Raw genomic sequence first — 21,205 nt, 5'->3', positions numbered from 1 at the left:
AGAAGGGAGGGACAACCCTGCCCTCCACCTGACATCCACTCCCTTCTCTCCCTCCCAGCCCAAGCACAGCCCACTGTGACAACTCCTGCCGGCGGCCATCTTGGTGCACCCATGCCTTCACTCACTGCCCAGCCCAGTGCACTTCCTGCCGGAGGCCATCTTGGTACACCCAGTAAGCTTAAACAGCCTGTACCAAGCCCTCCCTGTTTTAAACCAAGATGGTTCATACCACACACCTGTCTTCCCCAATACGGGAGCATCACATTCCCAAGCCGGATATGTTAATGATGAAGAAGCATCTGAGTGGGAAGCCCGACAGCAGGCAGCAAGGCCACCCACTGATTTAACCCCCAATCCGGCTCCAGACTCTCAGTTCCGAGAGGATCTCAAACACATGCTGGCAACCGTAAAGAACAGTGCCTCTTGTCAGCCCCTGCCCCAACAACAGTCTCGGTTACCAGAAGGGGCACCAGTGATGTATGTCGCTTTTACTCTATCACAAATAGCGGCCTTAGTGACAAGTCTGCCTGACCCAGAGAAGCAGCCAATTCCCTTCTACCACAGGATAGTGCAGATACAAGAAACTTACTCAGCTGCCTCTAGAGACTTGATCAGCCTATGCCAAATCAAAGCAGGATATGTCTTTTGGCCAGTCATGCAGATGGCCTTCAGTGATGCCAGCCTGACAAGTGCCACTTCCTACACCTCAGGCGTGGAGTTCTGTGCACAACTCCACGACTGGGCAAAGGAGAAGTTGACGGATCAGAAGACCACAATCCAAGATATTACCCAAGATAAAGGGGAGTCTGTGAAGAAGTATCATGCTAGACTCATAAAGGCACACACACACATGTTATCAACTGCTTTTGTTTCAGGGCTCAGAGAGGATATCAGAAAAGGCCTGATGGTGGCCCGCCCTGAATACTGTTCAATGAAAATGTCTGATTTATTGTTGGTGACCAGAGGTATAGAAAATCAAAAAGGTAAAAAACCAACGCCCCTCATGGTAACCCATGACGAAGATCCCACCTACACTCGTCCACCACCACTGCCCAATACCAGGGAAAGGATCACCTGTTACAACTGTGGGAAACGGGGCCACATAAAGAAAGAATGCAGAGCCCCAAGATGTCCCAGACGCGTCAGGGAACCCTATGCAGGGCAACGGGGACATGAACCACCACCACCACGCCCCAACTCTCACTAGGAAATGGGCAAACCCGTGTCACCCCTTATGGCAGTGTCCTCAAGTGGAACTGGGGGACCCTTAGCAAAAGTCACGTTACCCATACAAGGAAAACCTACCACCTTTCTACGGGTACAGCCAGAAGCGTGTTGAGGGCTTTGGGCCTGCCTGATAATTCTTTCCTTTCCACTATTGATGTTACCTGCGTAGGAATGGATGGGGTGCCCCGCTCCAGTCCACTTCCTGATTTGCTGCCAGATTTGTGGTGTCCTCTACATGTCCCTTGAATCTACTAGGAGCTGATGTGTTGTCCAGACTACAGGCCTCAATCAGGACACGCCTGAAGGGGGGGGTGAAGTTACATACTCCCCTATCTTTAGAAGACTCATCTGCTTTGTGTTCCCAGCCTCTCCTGATGACACTTAATGAAGCAAAAACTTCAAGTTCAATACTGCAGGAAGTACTTGACAGAATCCCTGCGTGCCTATGGTCCACAGGACCGGAAGACAACGGTCACTTAAAGGTGCCACCAGTTTCAGTCAAGCAAAAAGAGGGCGCTTCATTGCCCCGGAAACCACAATAACCCCAAGAAGAGAATCCTAAAAAGAGAACCAGGTACCTACTGTGGATGCCTTTGACTGCAAAATACCTCACAGAGGTGGACCTTACAAACGTTTTCTTCAGTGTCCACCCTCACCCCTCCTGCTGGTACCTTTTTGCATTCATCCACGGAAAGAAACGGCAACATACCTAAACAGTTGTGCCGCAAGGAGCACAGAACTTTCCAAGCCAGTTTGCAAAAGCTATGGCTATCATCCTTGACACATGACAAGAGGAACACCCGGAAGTGATTCTCTTCCAACATGTTGATGACCTTCTCCTTTGTGCAGCTGACTTACCCCCTGTTGAAGTCACCTCAGAAAGCCTGTTGTGCTATCTTGCCAACCAGGGCTGCAAAGTCTTAAAGCCCAAATTGCAGTGGTGCTCAACACCTGTCATTTTCCTTGGACACTGTTTGTCCCATGGGACACGACACCCCACTGAAGACAGGGTGCAAGTAATCTCTGACACCCCACTGCCACAAGGTCAGAGATCCCTTCATGCCTTCCTTGGACTAATTTCCTAGTGCAGAGCATGGATTCCAGAAGCCTTCCTACTGATGCTCTGCAATCAGACCCTTCCAGATGTCTCCTGAAGAAATATCTAAAGTTTGAAACCCTTGAGTGCGCCACCCCCGGCGCTAGGGCTCCCAGCCTACGACAAAACGCTCAGGCTCTTTGTATCCGAACGTCTGGGACATGCTGCAGGTGTACTCACCCAATCACACGGCATCCGCCTACACCCCATAGGATATTATTCCTGTCGGCTGGATGCGGTAGCAAGAGGAGGCCTATTGTGTCTGCGAGCTGGATTTGCTACACAAGCCTTGCTTGACAAAACTTTGAACTTGGTCCTCGGACACTGCCTCGTTCTGCTTGTTCCCCATGACGTTGTTGCCATATTCAACCAAGATCCAGCCGAAACACTTGTCCACTACCAGACACTTGAGACTCCTGTGTTCCCTCCTACTGGACAGCATTACTCTATTAAGTTGTCAAACACTGAACCCTACCACCCTTCTTCCACTTCTCGAGGGGGGAAAGGAGGAGGAGGAGTAGAGTCTTGACTTGTCACCCCCGTGACCGCACAGGACACGCGGTCACCACTGAAAACACTGTTCTACAAGCTGAAGCCTTACCACCGGTGATGACTACACAGGAGGCAGAGCTGTATACTTACTACAGCATGTAAATGGGCAGAGGGAAAAAGAGCCAACATTCATATGGACTCAAGATATGCTTTCAGCATTGCTCATGATTATGGTGTTATCTAGGACAGAGGATTCCTGATGGCTGCAGGAACACCTGTGAAAACTTGATTGATGCCTTACTTCTCACAACCCAAGTGACTATTATGAGTAAAAGCACACGACAAACTGAACTCAAAGGAAGCTTAAGGCAATCATCGAGCCAATACAGCTGCTAAACAGACAGCTGGTGGTCCACGGGAAGTGGACAGCAGGGTGGTAGAAGAAGACCACCCCGTGCTTACCTTACAGACTTTCCCAGTGGACAGAGTTTATCTAAAAGAACTACAGGAAACAACAAGTGCGGATAAGAAGGAAAGCTGGAAATGGAGAGGAGCAACTCTCAGAAATGGACTATTCGAGTGCAACAAGAAGCCTTGTCTACCCAGGAGTATGTACCCAGCCGTGGTGCAATGGGCACATGGAGCTGCCCACTTGACAAAGACTTTTATGAACTCTCTTATCAACAAGTGTTGCACCAAGAGTTACTCCACTGACCGACAGCTTCTGCAGATCATACATTATCTGCACCAAATGTAACCCAGGATGCACAGAAGAAGCACAGGAGAAACACCTGGCAAAAGCCCTATACCCCATTCTAGAGGATGCAAATTGATCATTCTCAAGTGCCAAGAAGTGGCAGATTCGAATACGCCCTAGTGGAAGTGGTCACGACTGCCAGGACCACAGCTAAGAAACTACTGAGTGAGATAGTATGTAGATTTGGGGTCCCAGAGGTGATATTGAGAGATCAGGGACCAGCCCTAACAACAACCCTTACTAAAGAGATTTGGGCAGCACTGGGGGTTCAGTTGGCACTACACATCCCATACCACCCTCAAAGTAGCAGGAAGGTAGAAAGGATGAATGGGACACTAAAAACAGGATGTTAAAGATGGCCCAAGAGACTAACATGAGTTGGCCAGACAGTTAGCCCATTGCCCTGTTTAGTGTCAGACACACCCCCGGGGGGAAACATGCCCTATCCCCTTATGAAATTTTGTTTGGTTCAGCTCCCAGACTTGGTTGTTACTTTCCACAACAGTTACAGTTGCAGTCTGATGTGTTGACTAATTATGTAACCACATTATCACGAGAATTAACCTGAATGCATGTCCAGGTGTTTTCTTCCATTCCAGATCCTGAATTAGATACAGGAACACACCAACTACTGTCTGGAGATCCTTGAGCCAAGTTATGATGGTCCATTCCAAGTTTTGCTGACCACAGCCACCTCAGTCAAGTTGGCCAGGAAGAACACCTGAATGCACGCTTATCACTGCAGGAGAGCGTGTTTTCGGGTGCTGCATATCCTTTTTCTGTTTGATCTAGGGGGGAGGGGCCCAGGAGGTGGCCATCACAAAAATGATAACATAATTACGTTTTGGTGTAACTCTTCAGGTACACATGTGACCACCTTTACCTTAGATTACTGTGACATAGTACCTTGTCCGTTTGACCCTTCATGGTGATGCCATTGGTACAGTGATATCCCTGACGGTAAGGACATATATGTATGCCACACAGACAGTTACTGGGGACAGAGTTGTGGTTTCTGTGGGGGCCAGTGGGTTGGAACACAGGGCTAGACTGGGCGACCACAGAGTGCATTAGACAAAAAAGATGAAAATAGAAAGCCCCATATCCTAACCAAAGATACCCCTGATACATACACTGACCCAGCACACAGTCAGAGGAGGAAGCGAGCAGCTCTCTCCGGAAGCTTTGATCCTCATGTATACATACATGTCATAGGGGTTACAAGGGGGGGTCCCTGATGAATTTAAAGCCAGGGATCAGGTAAAAGCTGGTTTTGAGTCTTTGATCCCCATAACAACTGTCAGCAAGAATGTAGATTGGATTAACTACATGTCATGGTTATGCAATAGAGTTTGTCGATCAGCATACCTGTCTCCATGTGTTCATCTCTAGAGACCAGCTGACCCTCACCTGACTGCTTTTGTAACCTCTCCTCTAAGCATGGCCCCACCCCAGGCCATATCAGGGAACCCTATATTAACCTGTGCACTGCAAGCCAGCAGTGCTGATCAACCACTGTGTGTTAGCCTCTATGTGTACTTGCTGTGTTTCCTATATCTGATTCCTGTTACCGACCTTGGCTTGTCCCTTACTTTCCTTGTTGTTCCAGCCAGCTCCCTCCTTCCTCTTCTCCTGTAGTCTACCGTGAGCGTGAGCTGTGAGACCCTGGGGGCCGCAACCTGGAGCCAGACTGCAGCGCAGTCCATCCTCACCACTAGAGGCTCTGGTGAACACCTGCTGGCTCTTAGACTCCGCGCCCTGGGGAATCTATGCTCTAGCTCCCAGTGGGATCTGTGTCAGTGATCCAGTAGACCTGATTCCTGAACCTCCCAGGGTACAATCCGCAGCAGTCAGCCGTAGGGTCTACTACCTTGCAGTGCACTCCTGATCCCAACGGTGTGCATCTGTCACCCAGCCTCTAGGTGACCTGACACTATACATATTATAACCAACAGAGATTTGTAAATTACTCTAAAGACGCCCTCCAGGGAATTGCTGACCAGTTAGCCCCCACTTCCTACATGACATTCCAGAACCGGATGGCCTTAGACATGGTGTTAGCCGAGAAGGGGGGGTGTCTGTAAAATCATAGGAAAAAACGGGAACCTGTTGTACATACATTCCTGATAATATTGGCCCAAATGGTAAGGTTACTTTAGCTATAAAGAAATTAGAAGATCTGTCATTGGAGTTGAAGAAGAACTCAGGTATCACAGACCCATGGGACCAATATTTTAGCTGGATGAGTGGGTGGCAGAAGGTGCTCGCCCAGATACGGGTAACGGTATTAATAATCCTGGATCTTTTAGCCCTGATTATATGCTGTATTCTACCTTTTGTAAAAAAGTTAATGAGCAAGGCTGTAGACAATAGCACACCTACATTTCTCCACCAAGAAGAAGAGGACCTCCTTATGATGGAAGATGACAAACCCTTCACTCCTCTACAGTCACTCCCTGTCCATAATCTCACAATCCTATAGGGTTTTAGGGATAGATAGCGCCTGACTGCACCTCTCCAGCTGTATCGAGGAGGGAAGTGAACAGTTGCTGCCCAATTCTATATACAGCCTAAAAGAGTTGCTGAGGAGAAGGGCCAGGCCAAAGTGGGACCTTTAGTATTAGGGACAGAAAAGAGAAAATAGTCATTTTAGGGGGGATTGTGAAGGAATGTGATGTAGATAATAATAATAGTAATCTGAAAATGTCTATTTTCTTATGTGCATACATATTTTTCTCCTTACTCATTATATAAGTATACAGATTTGCTCTGTTCCTATATTTTCTCAAGATGGCGATTACCCCCTACCTCCCACACATCAGAAGAATGCGGAACTGGAGATAAGACCAGAGAGAGCCAAACCTCGTTATGAAAATTCTCCATCTTCTTTTCTATCTTAACCAATGAGATGTACCTATTAGACTGACATAGCAATGACGTATTTGTGTGTATAAAACATTAACACCGCCTTGAATAAATCAGAAGTGGAATGAGTTAGCAATTCTGAGCGTGTCTCAGAGTGTTTACTTTTATATGCATGCATATCTACACTTTTCAAATTAGAGACAGCAGCAGATAACCTTGGGCTCGATTGGAGCTCTTAATCATTTCCATAACAATAAGAGTGATGTCATGTGACCTCCCAGAATCCTCCTCACCTCTCCGGTCAGGTCTGTTTTATTAATAGAGATAAGAGTGATGTCATGTGACCTCCCAGAATCCTCCTCACCTCTCCGGTCAGGTCTGTTTTATTAATAGAGATAAGAGTGATGTCATGTGACCTCCCAGAATCCTCCTCACCTCTCCGGTCAGGTCTGTGTTTTATTAATAGAGATAAGAGTGATGTCATGTGACCTCCCAGAATCCTCCTCACCTCTCCGGTCAGGTCTGTGTTTTATTAATAGAGATAAGAGTGATGTCATGTGACCTCCCAGAATCCTCCTCACCTCTTCGGTCAGGTCTGTGTTTTATTAATAGAGATAAGAATGATGTCATGTGACCTCCCAGAATCCTCCTCACCTCTCCGGTCAGGTCTGTGTTTTATTAATAGAGATAAGAATGATGTCATGTGACCTCCCAGAATCCTCCTCACCTCTCTGGTCAGGTCTGTGTTTTATTAATAGAGATAAGAATGATGTCATGTGACCTCCCAGAATCCTCCTCACCTCTCCGGTCAGGTCTGTGTTTTATTAATAGAGATAAGAGTGATGTCATGTGACCTCCCAGAATCCTCCTCACCTCTCCGGTCAGGTCTGTGTTTTATTAATAGAGATAAGTGTGATGTCATGTGACCTCCCAGAATCCTCCTCACCTCTCCGGTCAGCAGGTAGATGATCTCCAGGGTGAGGTTTAGTATCTTCTCAGTCATGTGACTCCGGTCCTCCTCCATCTTTCCTTCTGTCATTTGACCTATACAGGTTTCTGTCTAGACAGGTAAGGATGAAAATTGATAATGAAAATATATATGTAAGTGGGGGAATGTTCTGACCCCGAAGGGGTTAATCTAGGTTTCCACACTATATATGTGTGTATCATCATCTGCTGGAGATAAAAGACGTCACAGTGACTATGGAGGAAGAGGACGGACATGACGGGGGGGGGGTTACTGGGTGTAATTAGAAAATAAGATCTTATTACCTCCTCTGCTGCCACATCAAGCTTTGTCTCTGCTCTACTTCCTCCAGACTCACCTCTCACCTGGAACTTCCTGTCTGTACCTGACATCACTTCCTCTCTGTACCTGACATCACTTCCTATCTTCCATAGAGACTTCCTGTCTCTATGGTAGAAGTGAGAAGATCACCATCCTGTGGAACTCAGAGGAACTGCAGCCGCCAAGAAACATCTCGTAGTGTGAACACGGCCTTGTGCTGTGTGTGTATGTACTGTATATCCTTATAGATGGGGTCATCTCCACTCCCACCAAGGGGGAGAGAAATATATTACTGCCTAGTCCAGCCTTTCCCAGCCAGGGTTTCTTGAAAGGTTTCTAGGGGTTCCTTGAGAGATGAACAATTTCTGTCTCTCAGTAACAACTGACATCAATGATCTGTAAGGGGAGCAGTCTTCCCACTGATGACAGGGGGGGGGGGGGGTCCTTCTCCCATTGGTCACCAATGTAAGGGACCACTACACTTCCAACTAGGAATTACTCCAAGTTCTAGTGAAACTGAAAAGTTATTGGGCTGAGATGAAAGTATTACTATCACTGATGAATGACAGCTTGATGCTCAGTCTAGTTGTTAAAGAGTAGGGATGAGCCGAGCAAGGTGCTTTGCAAGGGGGGTCCAGCCTGGAGTGGCACCCCCTATGTGGAGGTCATGTGTCCTAGTATGCTTTAGGGCAAACTCGCCTTTCTTGGTCAGCCAAGCTGCATATTTGGATTAAGGGTCTGGTATGGATTTCCTTGGGGGCCTCAAGTTTTTTCGTTTGTTCCTTTTTTGGGGATCCCCTTAAATTCCATACCAGACTCAAATGTGCTCCTCAAGGCACTGGCTATCCCACCCCCCCTTGCTAGTTTTTAAATATCTCTACCTATTAGCCCAGAAAATGGGCATTTTTGATACTGTTTTCATTTATTTCAATAGGGTTCGGCATCCGATCTTCACTGTAGTTTACCAAACCCTGTTTCAACTAAGCCCAAAGCACTTCAGCTCATCACTAGAAGAGAGTTGATATACTCCTGACCACCGCACTCTGTATGATGGGCTGTATATGATATACTCCTGACCACTGCACTCTGTACACTGGGTTGTATATGATATACTCCTGACCACTGCACTCTACCCTGGGCTGTATATGATATACTCCTGACCACTGCACTCTTTATGGTGGGCTGTATATAACATAATCCTCACCACTGCACTCTGTACCCTGGGCTGTATATGATATACTCCTGACCACTGCACTCTGTACCCTGGGCTGTGTATGAAATACTCCTGACCAAAGTACTCTGTACCCTGGGCTCTATATAATATACTTCTGACCACTGTGCTCTGTACCTTGGGCTCTATATAATATACTCCTGACCACTGCACTCTGTACCCTGGGCTGTATATGATATACTCCTGACCACTGCATCCTTTATGCTATATTGTAGAACAGTTGCTGGTTGCTCAGTGGTCAGGATGTTATTGAAGATCTTCCTGAAGGTCGGCTGTGTGTAGAAAAGCATATCTGATAGAAGAGTTCCCTTTTTACCAATGATTGTGCTGAGGTTTGTGTGTGTCTTCATGACTCTCCCTTGTGGCTCAGCCATTAAAGCATATTTTGTGGAATATATAACCTCCACAGTGAGAGAGTTCAAATTTAAGCCCCCCCCCCCCCCAATTCACTGCCTATTTATTTTCCTTTGGGTTCGCAATGCTGAACCCCCCACAGAAGCTGGAGAACATTGGTGGATCCCTTAGATCTGACAGTAAAGCTGTGAGTGAGGCCAGAGATCTGCTTCATGATTGGACACAATATGGATCCTTCCTCATCTCATTCCAGGTTATGGAAATCTATGATATTACCAGTCCGGTATCAGAGTCTCGGTAAACCAGAGGATTAGATATTTTTCAGGCGTGGCCAATGGTGGAAATTGCCAAACACCAAATTACGATGCTCAGGGAAACCTTCCCCCAACCTACCTACAATGATCATTTGTCACAGAGACCAGCGGTGCCCTTCTGGAACATTCTGGTGAAGAATAAGTGCACTATCACACTTCATGGGGGGCTTTGTTAACTCTATACAGCCATTGGATGGCTTCCCCAGACTCCCCCCCTGCCATGTTGCCTGGTCTCCGATATCCCACCTGCAGGCCCAGCACTGGCATGGTGGGTGCTGTCAGGTAGAGGAGAGACCAGACATTTGTATACAAAGGAGCATGGGGGAGCTCATGTCCATAATGGGGGGTGGTAGTGACACAGCCCCAAATGATCCACAATGACTCAAAAGTGATATGGTCCAGAAATATTTAGACAGAATAAAGGTGGATGAATTGTTTTTAATTAGGTTCTACATCAGTTTTTCTTTTCAGTTTGTTATTGAACTTTGTACAATTTCCACAAGATGGCGCCGTCTTGCGGCCTGCAGAGCTATTTTATGTTTATATTCACAGTAATCAGATTGTGTCTATCTTACTCTATTTAGCTATTGTGAGAGTGAGAACCCCTGTCTCTGTGAAAATAAGGGTAAAATGGACACAGGACTCTCAAAGAGGCAGTTTGAGAAGTTCCAGAAGAAGATTGGAGAGCAGAGAAAACTATGCCTTAGGTCTTCTCTGGATTTTGTAAGTCTGGATTGGGGGTGGAAACTTGAAGACTTCAAAGAGCATTGGGAGGGATTCAGTCTTGTGTCCGGGCTTTCCAGAAGTTCGGCAGGTTGTGTCTATGTCCAGGTCCACACACCCATTATCTGAGCATAGTTCAGAGGAGGTGGGAAAGAAGTTGTTGGAGCAGTTGCTGCAGCCAGGAGGGAGGTGTGCTACTATTTAAGAACCCAGGCAATATCCTTGAGACGGCACTCCATGTGGGAGAGGTTCCAGGTCAGTGGGCTGAGAGAGTTGGGCAAGCTGAGAGACCATACCTGAGACAACTGGTCCTGGGGACCAGAGGGGACCGTGAGTCTTGGAGGAGCGTGAAAGCCTGGAGTGTCAGGAGAGCCCCTTCCTAGAGGCCAGGAGTGGGCCTGTGCAGCTTTGTACTGCGACCAAGGCTGAGTGAGCCCTGAGAGACAGGTGGCTTGGCATTTTCGTTTTGTTGCAATTTTTGGGAGAAGAACACCTGTGTGGGCAACCCGTGCATGTATGAACTTTCATTTTTGTTTCTATTTAATAAAAGTGGGCTACCACGCCCTTAAACTGAAGTTCACGTCAAAATGGGTGCATGCTGTTTTATTTTGGTAACCCAATTAATTTGGTGGATCGGTTATCTGGCCAAGGATGTATCTGTCTGGTTGTGTTTACCAGATTAACTTCCTGTTGGTTAGAATGCACCACTAATTTATATCCGGTTGGTTTGGAGCTATCATCTGTTCATTGAGGCGACTTCCTGCTCGTTGGAACACAGTATACTTCAGCCGTCAGCTTATTGTCCCGCCTATATAATGCACTCCTTTGTACGTCTGGCCACGCCCCTGGCGTCAATCTATGACGAAACACGTAGGGAGGAGCTTGTGACCAGGCGTGGAGCGAGTGCATGTCGGGACGCGGTGGCCAGCTTGTTGGTGGTTCATGCTGTGGTTGCTATCCAGCAAACAAGCGTTTTTTTAACAGCGATCTTTGAGTGCACAATCTTTTGTTTTATTACAAATAAATGCTTTTAAAGATTACTGCACCTTGAGGTATTATTCCTTTGCGTTACATGGTTCAACCCCCATATGTGTGGAGTTGATGTTATGAGCCTAGAGGACGGATTGTGGAGATTTCATCATCCCTGTTTAATCTACCTGGTTTATTGATCGTTGTGTGTGGATGTCAAGGCTATTTTATATATCCAAGGCTCATCTGAACCCTGTAATAAGGGTCCACAGAGGAGGGTAAGAGGCCGTGTGTGTCGGTGGTGGCTTTCTTCCCTCTCTACACGATCAAGAATTTTACCCCATGATGTGTGGTTTATATCGATTGCATCGAGGAAGTTTTATCTCATGTGGTTCATTTTGATTCCATCGAGGAATTTTTATTTTTTTAACCGCTTCAGGCCCGGAAGATTTGGCTGCTCAATGACCGGGCCATTTTTTTGCGATACGGCACTGCCTCGCTTTAACTGACAATTGCACGGTCATGGGACGTTGTACCCAAACAAAATTGACGTCCTCTTTTCCCCACAAATAGAGCTTTCTTTTGGTGGTATTTGATCGCCTCTGCGTTTTTAATTTTTTGAGCTATAAACAAAAGAAGAGCCACAATTTCGAAAAAAACACAAATATCTTTTACTTTTTGCTATAAATATCCCAAGCGTTTACAAAATAGGGGATCATTTATGGCATTTTTATTATTATTATTTTTATTTTTACTAGTAATGGCAGTGATCTGCGATTTTTATCGGGACTGCGATATTGTGGCGGACAAATTGGACACATTTTTGGGACCATTGACAATCATAAAGCGATCAGTGCTATAAAAATGCACTGATTACTGTATAAATGTCACTGGCAGGGAAGGGGTTAACACTAGGGGGCTTCTAAGGGGTTAACTGTGTTCCCTAGTGTGTGTTCTAACTGTGGGGGGGATGGGACTGACTAGGGGAAGAGAGAGATCATTGTTCATACTTAGTATGAACACACGATCTGTCTCCTCTCCCCTGAAAGAACCTGGATCTCTGTGTTTACACACACAGAGCGCGGTTCTCGCTCTGTCACGAGCGATTGCGGGTGCCTGGCGGTTGTCGCACCCACCGGGCACTCGCATCAGCTCCAGCATGGTGCCGTGGGTGCGCACGCCTCAGGCGGCGCGCGTCTGCCCCCTAGTGGCCAAAAGGGGAGCCAACCTGCCGCAGTACAACTGCGGCGGCTGGTCGGGAAGGGGTTAAGGACATTATTTTCGAGCACTGCGCCTTTTTCCCTATTTCTGACATCGCTGTTCATCCAATTTTGTGCTGGCTGCTTGAACGATTATTAATTTATTCAGCTATTGAGTTGTAACATTTTATATTATGTGGATATTCAACCAGCGCAGAAGAACTCTTTTTAAGTGTAACTTCTATAGTCAGGATGATACTGGAGAGTTTTATAAAAGATCGCATAGATGAGTTCTTGCTGGAAAAAAAACATTTTAAGCAACAGACAGTGTAATGGAACGCCCCGCACTAGGCTTGAGTGTTTCCGTCCTATACCGCTTCCTGCAGTCTGAATACAGATATTAGATATTATAGCCGCATATTACAACCAAGAACAAGGCAAGACTCGTTTGGCTGCAAAGCTGGAACATGTACTGTTTATTTGAACAAAGGCACACAGAGATATACACCCAAGAGACAATCCCCCCTCCTTTGCAGGGCATGACACGGGTTACATAGATAGTTACATAGTTAGTAAGGTTGAATAAAGACACCAGTCCATCCAGTTCAACCTGAGTGAGTGTGTGTGCATGTCTACAATTGTCCCTATCCCTGTACATTGTGTCTCATTAATATACTCTATTATATATTATTGTATTCAACTTTACAATAGTAGCCCGTCTTTGGGAGGGGCTGCTGGAGAAATCCCCCCCCCCTCCCCTCTCACAGCTAATCCATATAGACATATACATCCCATAATACGTTGCTCCCAAGGCAGACAGACACAATAGAACAATGGGATACAGCCACACCTCAAACGATCTAGTAAAGAGTCTACAACCGTAAATGAGACAATATACAATAAATATAAATATATATACACACAGTATTCCAGTGTAGCTGTACGGTGAGTCTGATTAGTGCAGATCAGACTGGGGTCCTCGGTCACCCTGTACCCCTAATAGACACAAGGTGACTTACACATAGGAGGGGCCGGGGGAGCTGGACAAGGAGATTCCAGTGCTCTCCAAGGTAAGCTAGGTTCCACAAGCCCCCCCCCCCCCCCCCCCCTCGCCCAAAGTGGCTCCCATCACAGACAGCATGGATTCATGAAAGACAGATGTTGTCAGACAAACCCAATTTGGTTTTATGAGGAAAAACCTTGGACAAAGGGGTGGCCTCGGATGTGGTATACTTGGACAGAGGGTTGGCTGTGGATGTGGTATACTTGGACAGAGGGGTGGCTGTGGTATACTTGGACAGAGGGGAGGCTGTGGAGGTGGTATACATGGACAGAGGGGTGGCTGTGGTACACTTGGACAGAGGGGTGGCTGTGGTATACTTGGACAGAGGGGTGGCTGTGGACATGGTATACTTGGACAGAGGGGTGGCTGTGGACGTGGTATGCTTGGACAGAGGGGTGGTTGTGGACGTGATATACTTGGACAGAGTGGTGGCTGTGGATGTGGTATACTTGGACAGTGGGGTGGCTGTGGACATGGTATACTTGGACAGAGGGGTGTCTGTGGAAGTGGTATACTTGGACAGAGGGGTGGCGGTGGACGTGGTATACTTGGACAGAGGGGTGGCAGTGGACGTGGTATACAAGCCAACCACAATGCACTGTTTCATTGGGCAACTATATGGCAAATGAGGTTTAATTTTGATTATGTAAAGTTTTGCACTTGGGGGCTAAGAATATGCATCCTACATACTAGGGGGAGTACAACTGGGGGGGTCAATGGTGGAGAAGGATCTGAGGGAGTCAGTGGTGGAGAAGGATCTGGGGGAGTCATTGGTGGAGAAGGATCTGTCGAGTCAATGGTGGAGAAGGATCTGGGGCAGTCATTGGTGGAGAAGGATCTGGGGCAGTCATTGGTGGAGAAGGATCTGGGGGAGTCAATGGTGGAAAAGGATCTGGGACAGTCATTGGTGGAGAAGGATCTGGGGCAGTCATTGGGCAGTCATTGGTGGAGAAGGATCTGGGGGAGTCATTGGTGGAGAAGGATCTGGGGCAGTCATTGGTGGAGAAGGATCTGGGGGAGTCAATGGTGGAGAAGGATCTGGGGGAGTCAGTGGTGGAGAAGGATCTGGGGGAGTCAATGTTCGAGAAGGATCCGGGGGAGTCAATGGTGGAGAAGGATCTGGGGGAGTCATTGGTGGAGAAGGATTTGGGGGAGTCAATGGTGAAGGATCTGGGGGAGTCATTGGTGGAGAAGGATTTGGAGGTTTTGGTAGATCATAAGCTCAATAATAGCATGCAATGTCATCATCTGTACAAATCATTAGTAAGACCTCATCTGGAATATGCAGTTCAGTTTTGGGCACCAGTTCACAAAAAGGATATCGGAGAACTGGAGAAAGTGCAGAGAAGGGCAACCAAACTGATAAGAGGCATGGAGGAGCTCAGATATGAGGAAAGATTAGAGGAACTGAATTTATTCTCTCTTGAGAAGAGGAGATTAAGGGGGGATATGATCTCCATGTATAAATACATAAGGGGTCCATACAGTGAACTTGGTGTTGAGTTATTCACTTTAAGGTCATCACAGAGGACAAGGGGGCACTCTTTACATCTACAGGGAAATAAATTTCATCTCCAAATACGGAAAGGTTTCCTCACAGTAAGAACTGTGAAAATGTGGACTAGACTCCCGCCAGAGGTGGTTCTGGCCAGCTCAGTAGATTGCTTTAAGAAAGGCTTGGATTCTTTCCTAAATGTACATAATATAAATGGGTACTAACATTTATAGGTGAAGTTGATCCAGGGAATTGCCTCTCGGGGTATCAGGAAGGAGTTTTTTCCCTTGCTGGATCATGCTTTGCTGGGTTTTTTTGCCTTCCTCTGGATCCACTGTGGGTGTAGGATTGGGTATATAGGATTGTTTGATTTTTTTTTCTTTTATTGGTTGAACTAGATGGACTTGTGCCTTTTCTCCACTTGACTAATTCTAATTATATAACCAGAGAACATCCGCTCGCTGATCACCCCTAGCTTGAATGAACCCGGAAGTGATGTGTATTAGGTAACTTCCAGGTTTAGTTCTATCATTCCTGGCCACTGTGGATGAAGCCGAGTCTACTCTTCATTATCTTCAGTGGAGGGCAGGAGAGACATGAGGGACCTATTAGAACCTTCTTGTCTCATTAAAGAGAACCTGTCACAACAAAATGCTAACATATGGGGGCTATTAGTCCATTATTTTATAGCAATAAAGTTAAGTGAAAAAAAGGTGGAAAACATTCAAGTAACCCCCAAGCACTTAACCCCTCCCCCCCAAATTTTTGAGTCCCAATGTGTATAAACGCCATGTCACAGGCGCCTAGACACAAAATGTTAATTGCACTAATGTCCAAATTCAGTATTTTGGTTTTGAATCAGTGGTTGGTTTAATATTGTTGGTGTATGTTCTTCGATGTCTACTGTAGTCATAAGTACATGGGTATAATATCTTCGGTGTTTGTAGGAAACCATGCCTGATGATGGGAACCAAGGGATCAATGTAGAGAAGACTTGTTGGACGATTGTGACGAGAATTAGCCCAGATGTGATTAATTCTGGCCGTATTGTAACTAACAGAGTGATTTCCTATGATTGTCAGCTCCATCTAGTGGCCATAATTAAGTATTTTTCCTTCATCTGTAAAAAATATTGTTATACAGAATTATGGACACTAGATGGAGGCAATGATCATAGGAAATCACTGATTTATATAAAATATGGACAATATTCATCACAGCTGGGCAAACCTGTGCCACATTCCATTAACTATTTGTTTTCTTATTCATAATAGACCTTTAAGTCTCCATACCACAAAATGTACTCAGCCAATGAGAGGTAATGACCCCATTTTTATTTTAAAAGGCCTAGAGGGCCGCCTTTTACGTGGTGGTGTTAACGCGTTTCGTCCTGGAAGACGACTTGCGAAAACAGACCTCTTGCAAGAGTTTACACTACAAAATGTACTCAGCCAATGAGAGGTAATGACTCCATTTTTATTTTTCTCCTGCTATCAATGGCCAACACCGTACAACACTTCATCCATGTCTTTGGTGATCTCTGATCTCCTTATCAACTGTTTCTTCCATGATGAAGATCAGCAATGGAGTATATTTGAGGTGTATATCAGGGTGTGCTTCTTCCACACATGTCCAGCAACATTCATATACAAGACATTTCCCACACTCACTAATACACCTCGAGGGTTGTGTGGGACCCCTGATGTACAGGAAGACAGAACTTCAGTGAGAAACAATTCCCTCACTCAGGACAGGAAAGTGACTTCTTTGTGTGAGATCTCTGATGTTTGTTAAGACTGGACTTCCATGAAAAACATTTCCCACACTCAGGACAGGGATAGGGCTTCTCCCCCGTGTGAGATCTCTGATGTGTGACAAGTTTTGATCTATCTATAAAACATTTTCCACACTCAAGACAGGAAAGTGGCTTCTCCCCCGTGTGAGATCTCTGATGTCTGTAAAAATTGTACTCTTCTGAAAAACATTTCCCGCACTCAGGACAGGAAAGTGGCTTCTCCCCTGTGTGAGACCTCTGATGTCTGGAAAGATGGGACTTCCTAGAAAAACATTTCCCGCACTCAGGACAGAAATATGGCTTCTCACCTGTGTGACACCTCTGATGTGAGACAAGATGATATTTGTGTACAAAACACGTCCCGCACTCAAGACAGGAATACGGCTTCTCCCCCGTATGAAATTTCTGATGTTTGTAAAGATTAGACTTCTGTGAAAAACATTTCCCGCACTCAGAACAGGAATGCGGTTTCTCTCCCGCATGCAATCTCTGATGTCTGTGAAGATTAGATTTCACTGAAAAAGTTTTCCCGCACACAGAACAGGAAAATTGCTTCTCCTCCGTGTGAGACCTCTGATGTTTGACAAGGTCTGATTTTACTGCAAAACATTTCCTGCACTCAGTACAGGAATACGGTTTCTCACCCATGTGAATTCGCTGATGTCTAAAAAGACTGGACTTCACTAAAAAACACTTCCCACACTCAGAGCAGGAATTTGGTGTCTCTCCTGTGTGAATTCGCTGATGTTCTGAAAAACTGGACTTCACTGAAAAACACTTCCCGCATTCAGAACAGGAAAAGGGCTTCTCAACTGTGTGAGATCTTTTATGCACATTAAGTTTGGAGAGAAATTGGAAACACTTCCCGCACTCAGGACAGGGGAACCTCTTATCTGTTGAGAGGACAGCACCGTCCCTCACAGTCTGAGGTTCCTCAGGATAAGAGGAATACGATGGTCCGGCACCGTCCCTCACAGTCTGAGGTTCCTCAGGATAAGAGCAATACGATGGTCCGGCACCGTCCCTCACAGTCTGAGGTTCCTCAGGATAAGAGGAATACGATGGTCCGGCACCGTCCCGCACAGTCTGAGGTTCCTCAGGATAAGAGGAATACGATGGTCCGGCACCGTCCCGCACAGTCTGAGGTTCCTCAGGATAAGAGGAATACGATGGTCCGGCACCGTCCCTCACAGTCTGAGGTTCCTCAGGATAAGAGGAATACGATGGTCCATCTACACTGTGTGGTGCCGGATGGACATTTGAGGTAGTCGGGTTTTCTCCTGGACTATACTGTGTGATGTCCTCATCTTCTACTTTACAGTCTGGAGACAAAGTGAGACAATCCTCTGAGGTTTTCCTCATCTCCCGTCCATCTACTAAAATAGAAATACAAAGATTATTACTAGACATGAGCAGATTGGTTCCCCTAAACCAGGACTCCGCCCACATCAGGCAGCTTTGTCTCTGAGGATCTTACAATTCCCCCCTCAAGGTAACTAGTAAATGGGTCCTCTGATCTCCTACCAGTTCATTTCTTTATTCATGGACCTTAGTCAGAGAGTGAGGAAACAACGAGAACTGTCTATTATAGGAGTGACAGTGATGAGGGGATTATAGGACGAGTGTCCCCACCCCCTCTATCACTCATTGCCATCTTCCCAACACAAGAAGTCCTGCACTTCCTTATTTAGTCCATGATTTAGTCATGAATAACAGCGGGGCTGAGCCCCACCAGAGGTCAGAGAGTGAGGATGGGGGGAGAACAACCAAGATGAAGACTGGACTGATCCTGAAGACCATATCTACTTCTGGGGAAGTCCAATCAGGATGAAATATCAGATGGGAGTGGTTTGAGGACATCATCACGTTAGGCGAAGTGCCCTCAAGTTACACTGAGACTGATGCTTGGGGAATCTGCAGTGATTATGTGTATTCAATGCTGGATTGTTTTTTTTAACCATATGAGTGCTTTTCTATCTTATCCATATAATAATTACACTGCTCACAAAAATGAAAGGAACACTTTAAAAACACATCAGGTCATGGGGAAAAATCTCATGCTGGATATGCTGGATATATATACTGGTATGGACTGGGTAATGTGTTGGGATCAATACTGGTATGGACTGGGTAATGTGTTAGGATCTATACTGGTATGGACTGGGTAATGTGTTGGGATCTATACTGGTATGGACTGGGTAATGTGTTGGGATCTATACTGGTATGGACTGGGTAATGTGTTAGGATCTATACTGGTATGGACTGGGTAATGTGTTGGGATCAGTACTGGTATGGACTGGGTAATGTGTTAGGATCTATACTGGTATGGACTGGGTAATGTGTTGGGATCAGTACTGGTATGGACTGGGTAATGTGTTAGGATCTATACTGGTATGGACTGGGTAATGTGTTAGGATCTATACTGGTATGGACTGGGTAATGTGTTGGGATCTATACTGGTATGGACTGGGTAATGTGTTGGGATCAATACTGGTATGGACTGGGTAATGTGTTGGGATCTATACTGGTATGGACTGGGTGATGTGTTGGGATCTATACTGGTATGGACTGGGTAATGTGGTAGGATCTATACTGGTATGGACTGGGTGATGTGTTGGGATCTATACTGGTATGGACTGGGTAAGGTGTTAGGAAGGAAAGGATGCCACACTGTTTTAAGGAAAAGAAAATGATCACCATACAGAGGGCTGAATTCAAAGACACCCCGAAAATCAAAGTGAAGAAATGATGCAGCAGTAGAAGTATCCCGGGGGACACACGATTGACTGACCGACGCAGGGAGGTGCGGTCTGAGCATGACGGAGTGAGAGGCGGAGCTTCGCAGTGGCGCGCTCGAGCAGGAGATCGGGCTTGGCGGGCTGAGTGAGAGACGCCAGGAGAACCACGAGTAGATGCAGGGGCGAGTATATGCCTGGACGCAGACGAGAGAAGGGCATAGGTCGGGCTGAAGCATCCAGATACCCGTCCATTACCAAGTACCTCTCCGCAAAGACAGAGCTAGTCATGTCAGTGGAGGCCGGGGCCGTCTCACAGCGTGCTGTCCGGGCCGCCCAGAGACAGCAAGCGGCCACGGAGGAACCTACTATCCCGATCACCATAAGCGATTCAGCCGGGAACATCCGCACGGAGCTTGCAGAAACAGCTGAAGTAAGCCCCCAATCATGCCCCAGACCAGGGCTACTACAAAGACTCAGGTATGTTCTGTTAATAGGGGGGAATCTATTGCACTGGCTGCTGATGGCGAACCGGACATTAGGAAGCTCATACAGGCGTTACCAACTAAAGAGGAATTACAAGCCCTATTGAGCGACCTAAAAGTAGTGGTAAGGGAAGAAATGTGTGAAGTAACTGCCAAGCTAGAGGTAATGGATAAAAGACTGTGTAGCTGTGAGTCATCACAGTCCTCGGCAGACGCCCGTATAGAATTGTTGGAAAGGAAGTTTATAACACAACATCAAAATTGTTAATGTTGCAGCTACAAGCAGAGGAATCTGAGAATAGAAGCAGGAGAAATAATGTTCGCATTAAAGGGATTCCAGAAATAATAAAATCACCTGAGCTGAGGAAAACAGTAACTGATATCTTTAACAAATATCTAGGAAAAACACCTGATACCCATATTGAGTTGGACCGGGTTCATAGGAGTCCGGCAGGGCCTATGCCGGAACCAGGGCCCCCCAGAGATGTGCTATGCCGTGTTCACTTTTTCAGGGTGAAAGAGGATATAATGAGAGCAGCATGGCAGAAAGGGGTGTTGGAACACGCAGGCCAGGGGGTTCAGGTGTTCCCAGACCTTAGTTGGCAGACGAAAAGAAGGAGAAGGTTACTGAGACCACTTTTGGATCAAATACGGGCAAAAGGTGCAACTTATAGATGGGGACACCCATTTTCATTAATTATAAAAAAGGATGGCCACACCTTTGCCCTGATGGTGCCAGAACAACTGCCGGACTTATTTAAATTCTTAGACTCAGAAGTAGTGGAGATCCCTGACTGGATTGATATTCCTATTGAGAATGTGGGAGAGTATACTCAACAGAAGAAACTGCAAAGGAGTAGAAATTAGGAGAAGGAAGCAGAACTATAACTTATTGGTGGACTTGTTTTTTTTTTCTCTAGTACCATGTACTTGATTGTCCTCAATTTATCGCTACCCTGGACTTGTTGGAAGGCTCCGGGGACTTTCTCCCCCCCCCTGGGGTGCCCCCCCTTGCCCCACCCCCTTAAAAAAATTGTTTTCCTTCCTTGTTGGTACTTTTTTTATTTTTTCATGTCTAATGGAAGGTTTTCCATGGGTTTGTGACGCATTATAAGTG

The 21,205-nt window shown here is 46.3% G+C and overlaps 2 protein-coding genes across 2 annotated transcripts in view; both read right to left on the bottom strand.

Moving 5' to 3' along the window:
* LOC141106830 (uncharacterized) overlaps positions 1-21,205 on the bottom strand; it is a 125,065-nt gene that overhangs the window by 83,055 nt on the left and 20,805 nt on the right. The window lies entirely within an intron of this gene.
* LOC141104847 (uncharacterized) lies at positions 16,536-18,353 on the bottom strand. The gene has a single exon (XM_073594627.1). It carries the CDS (start codon positions 18,315-18,317, stop codon positions 16,815-16,817), a length of 1,503 nt encoding a protein of 500 aa, XP_073450728.1. The 5' UTR covers positions 18,318-18,353; the 3' UTR covers positions 16,536-16,814.

The sequence above is a fragment of the Aquarana catesbeiana genome, linkage group LG08, assembly GCF_042186555.1.
Source record: "Aquarana catesbeiana isolate 2022-GZ linkage group LG08, ASM4218655v1, whole genome shotgun sequence".
Taxonomy (NCBI): Eukaryota; Metazoa; Chordata; class Amphibia; order Anura; family Ranidae; genus Aquarana; species Aquarana catesbeiana.
The sequence above is the reverse complement of the archived record's forward strand: the minus strand, read 5'-3'. Positions and strand labels throughout refer to the sequence as shown.

Excerpts from the sequence above, each read along its gene's own strand:
- LOC141104847 (XM_073594627.1), bottom strand. The coding sequence starts at position 18,317 with ATGTGGGCGGAGTCCTGGTTTAGGGGAACCAATCTGCTCATGTCTAGT.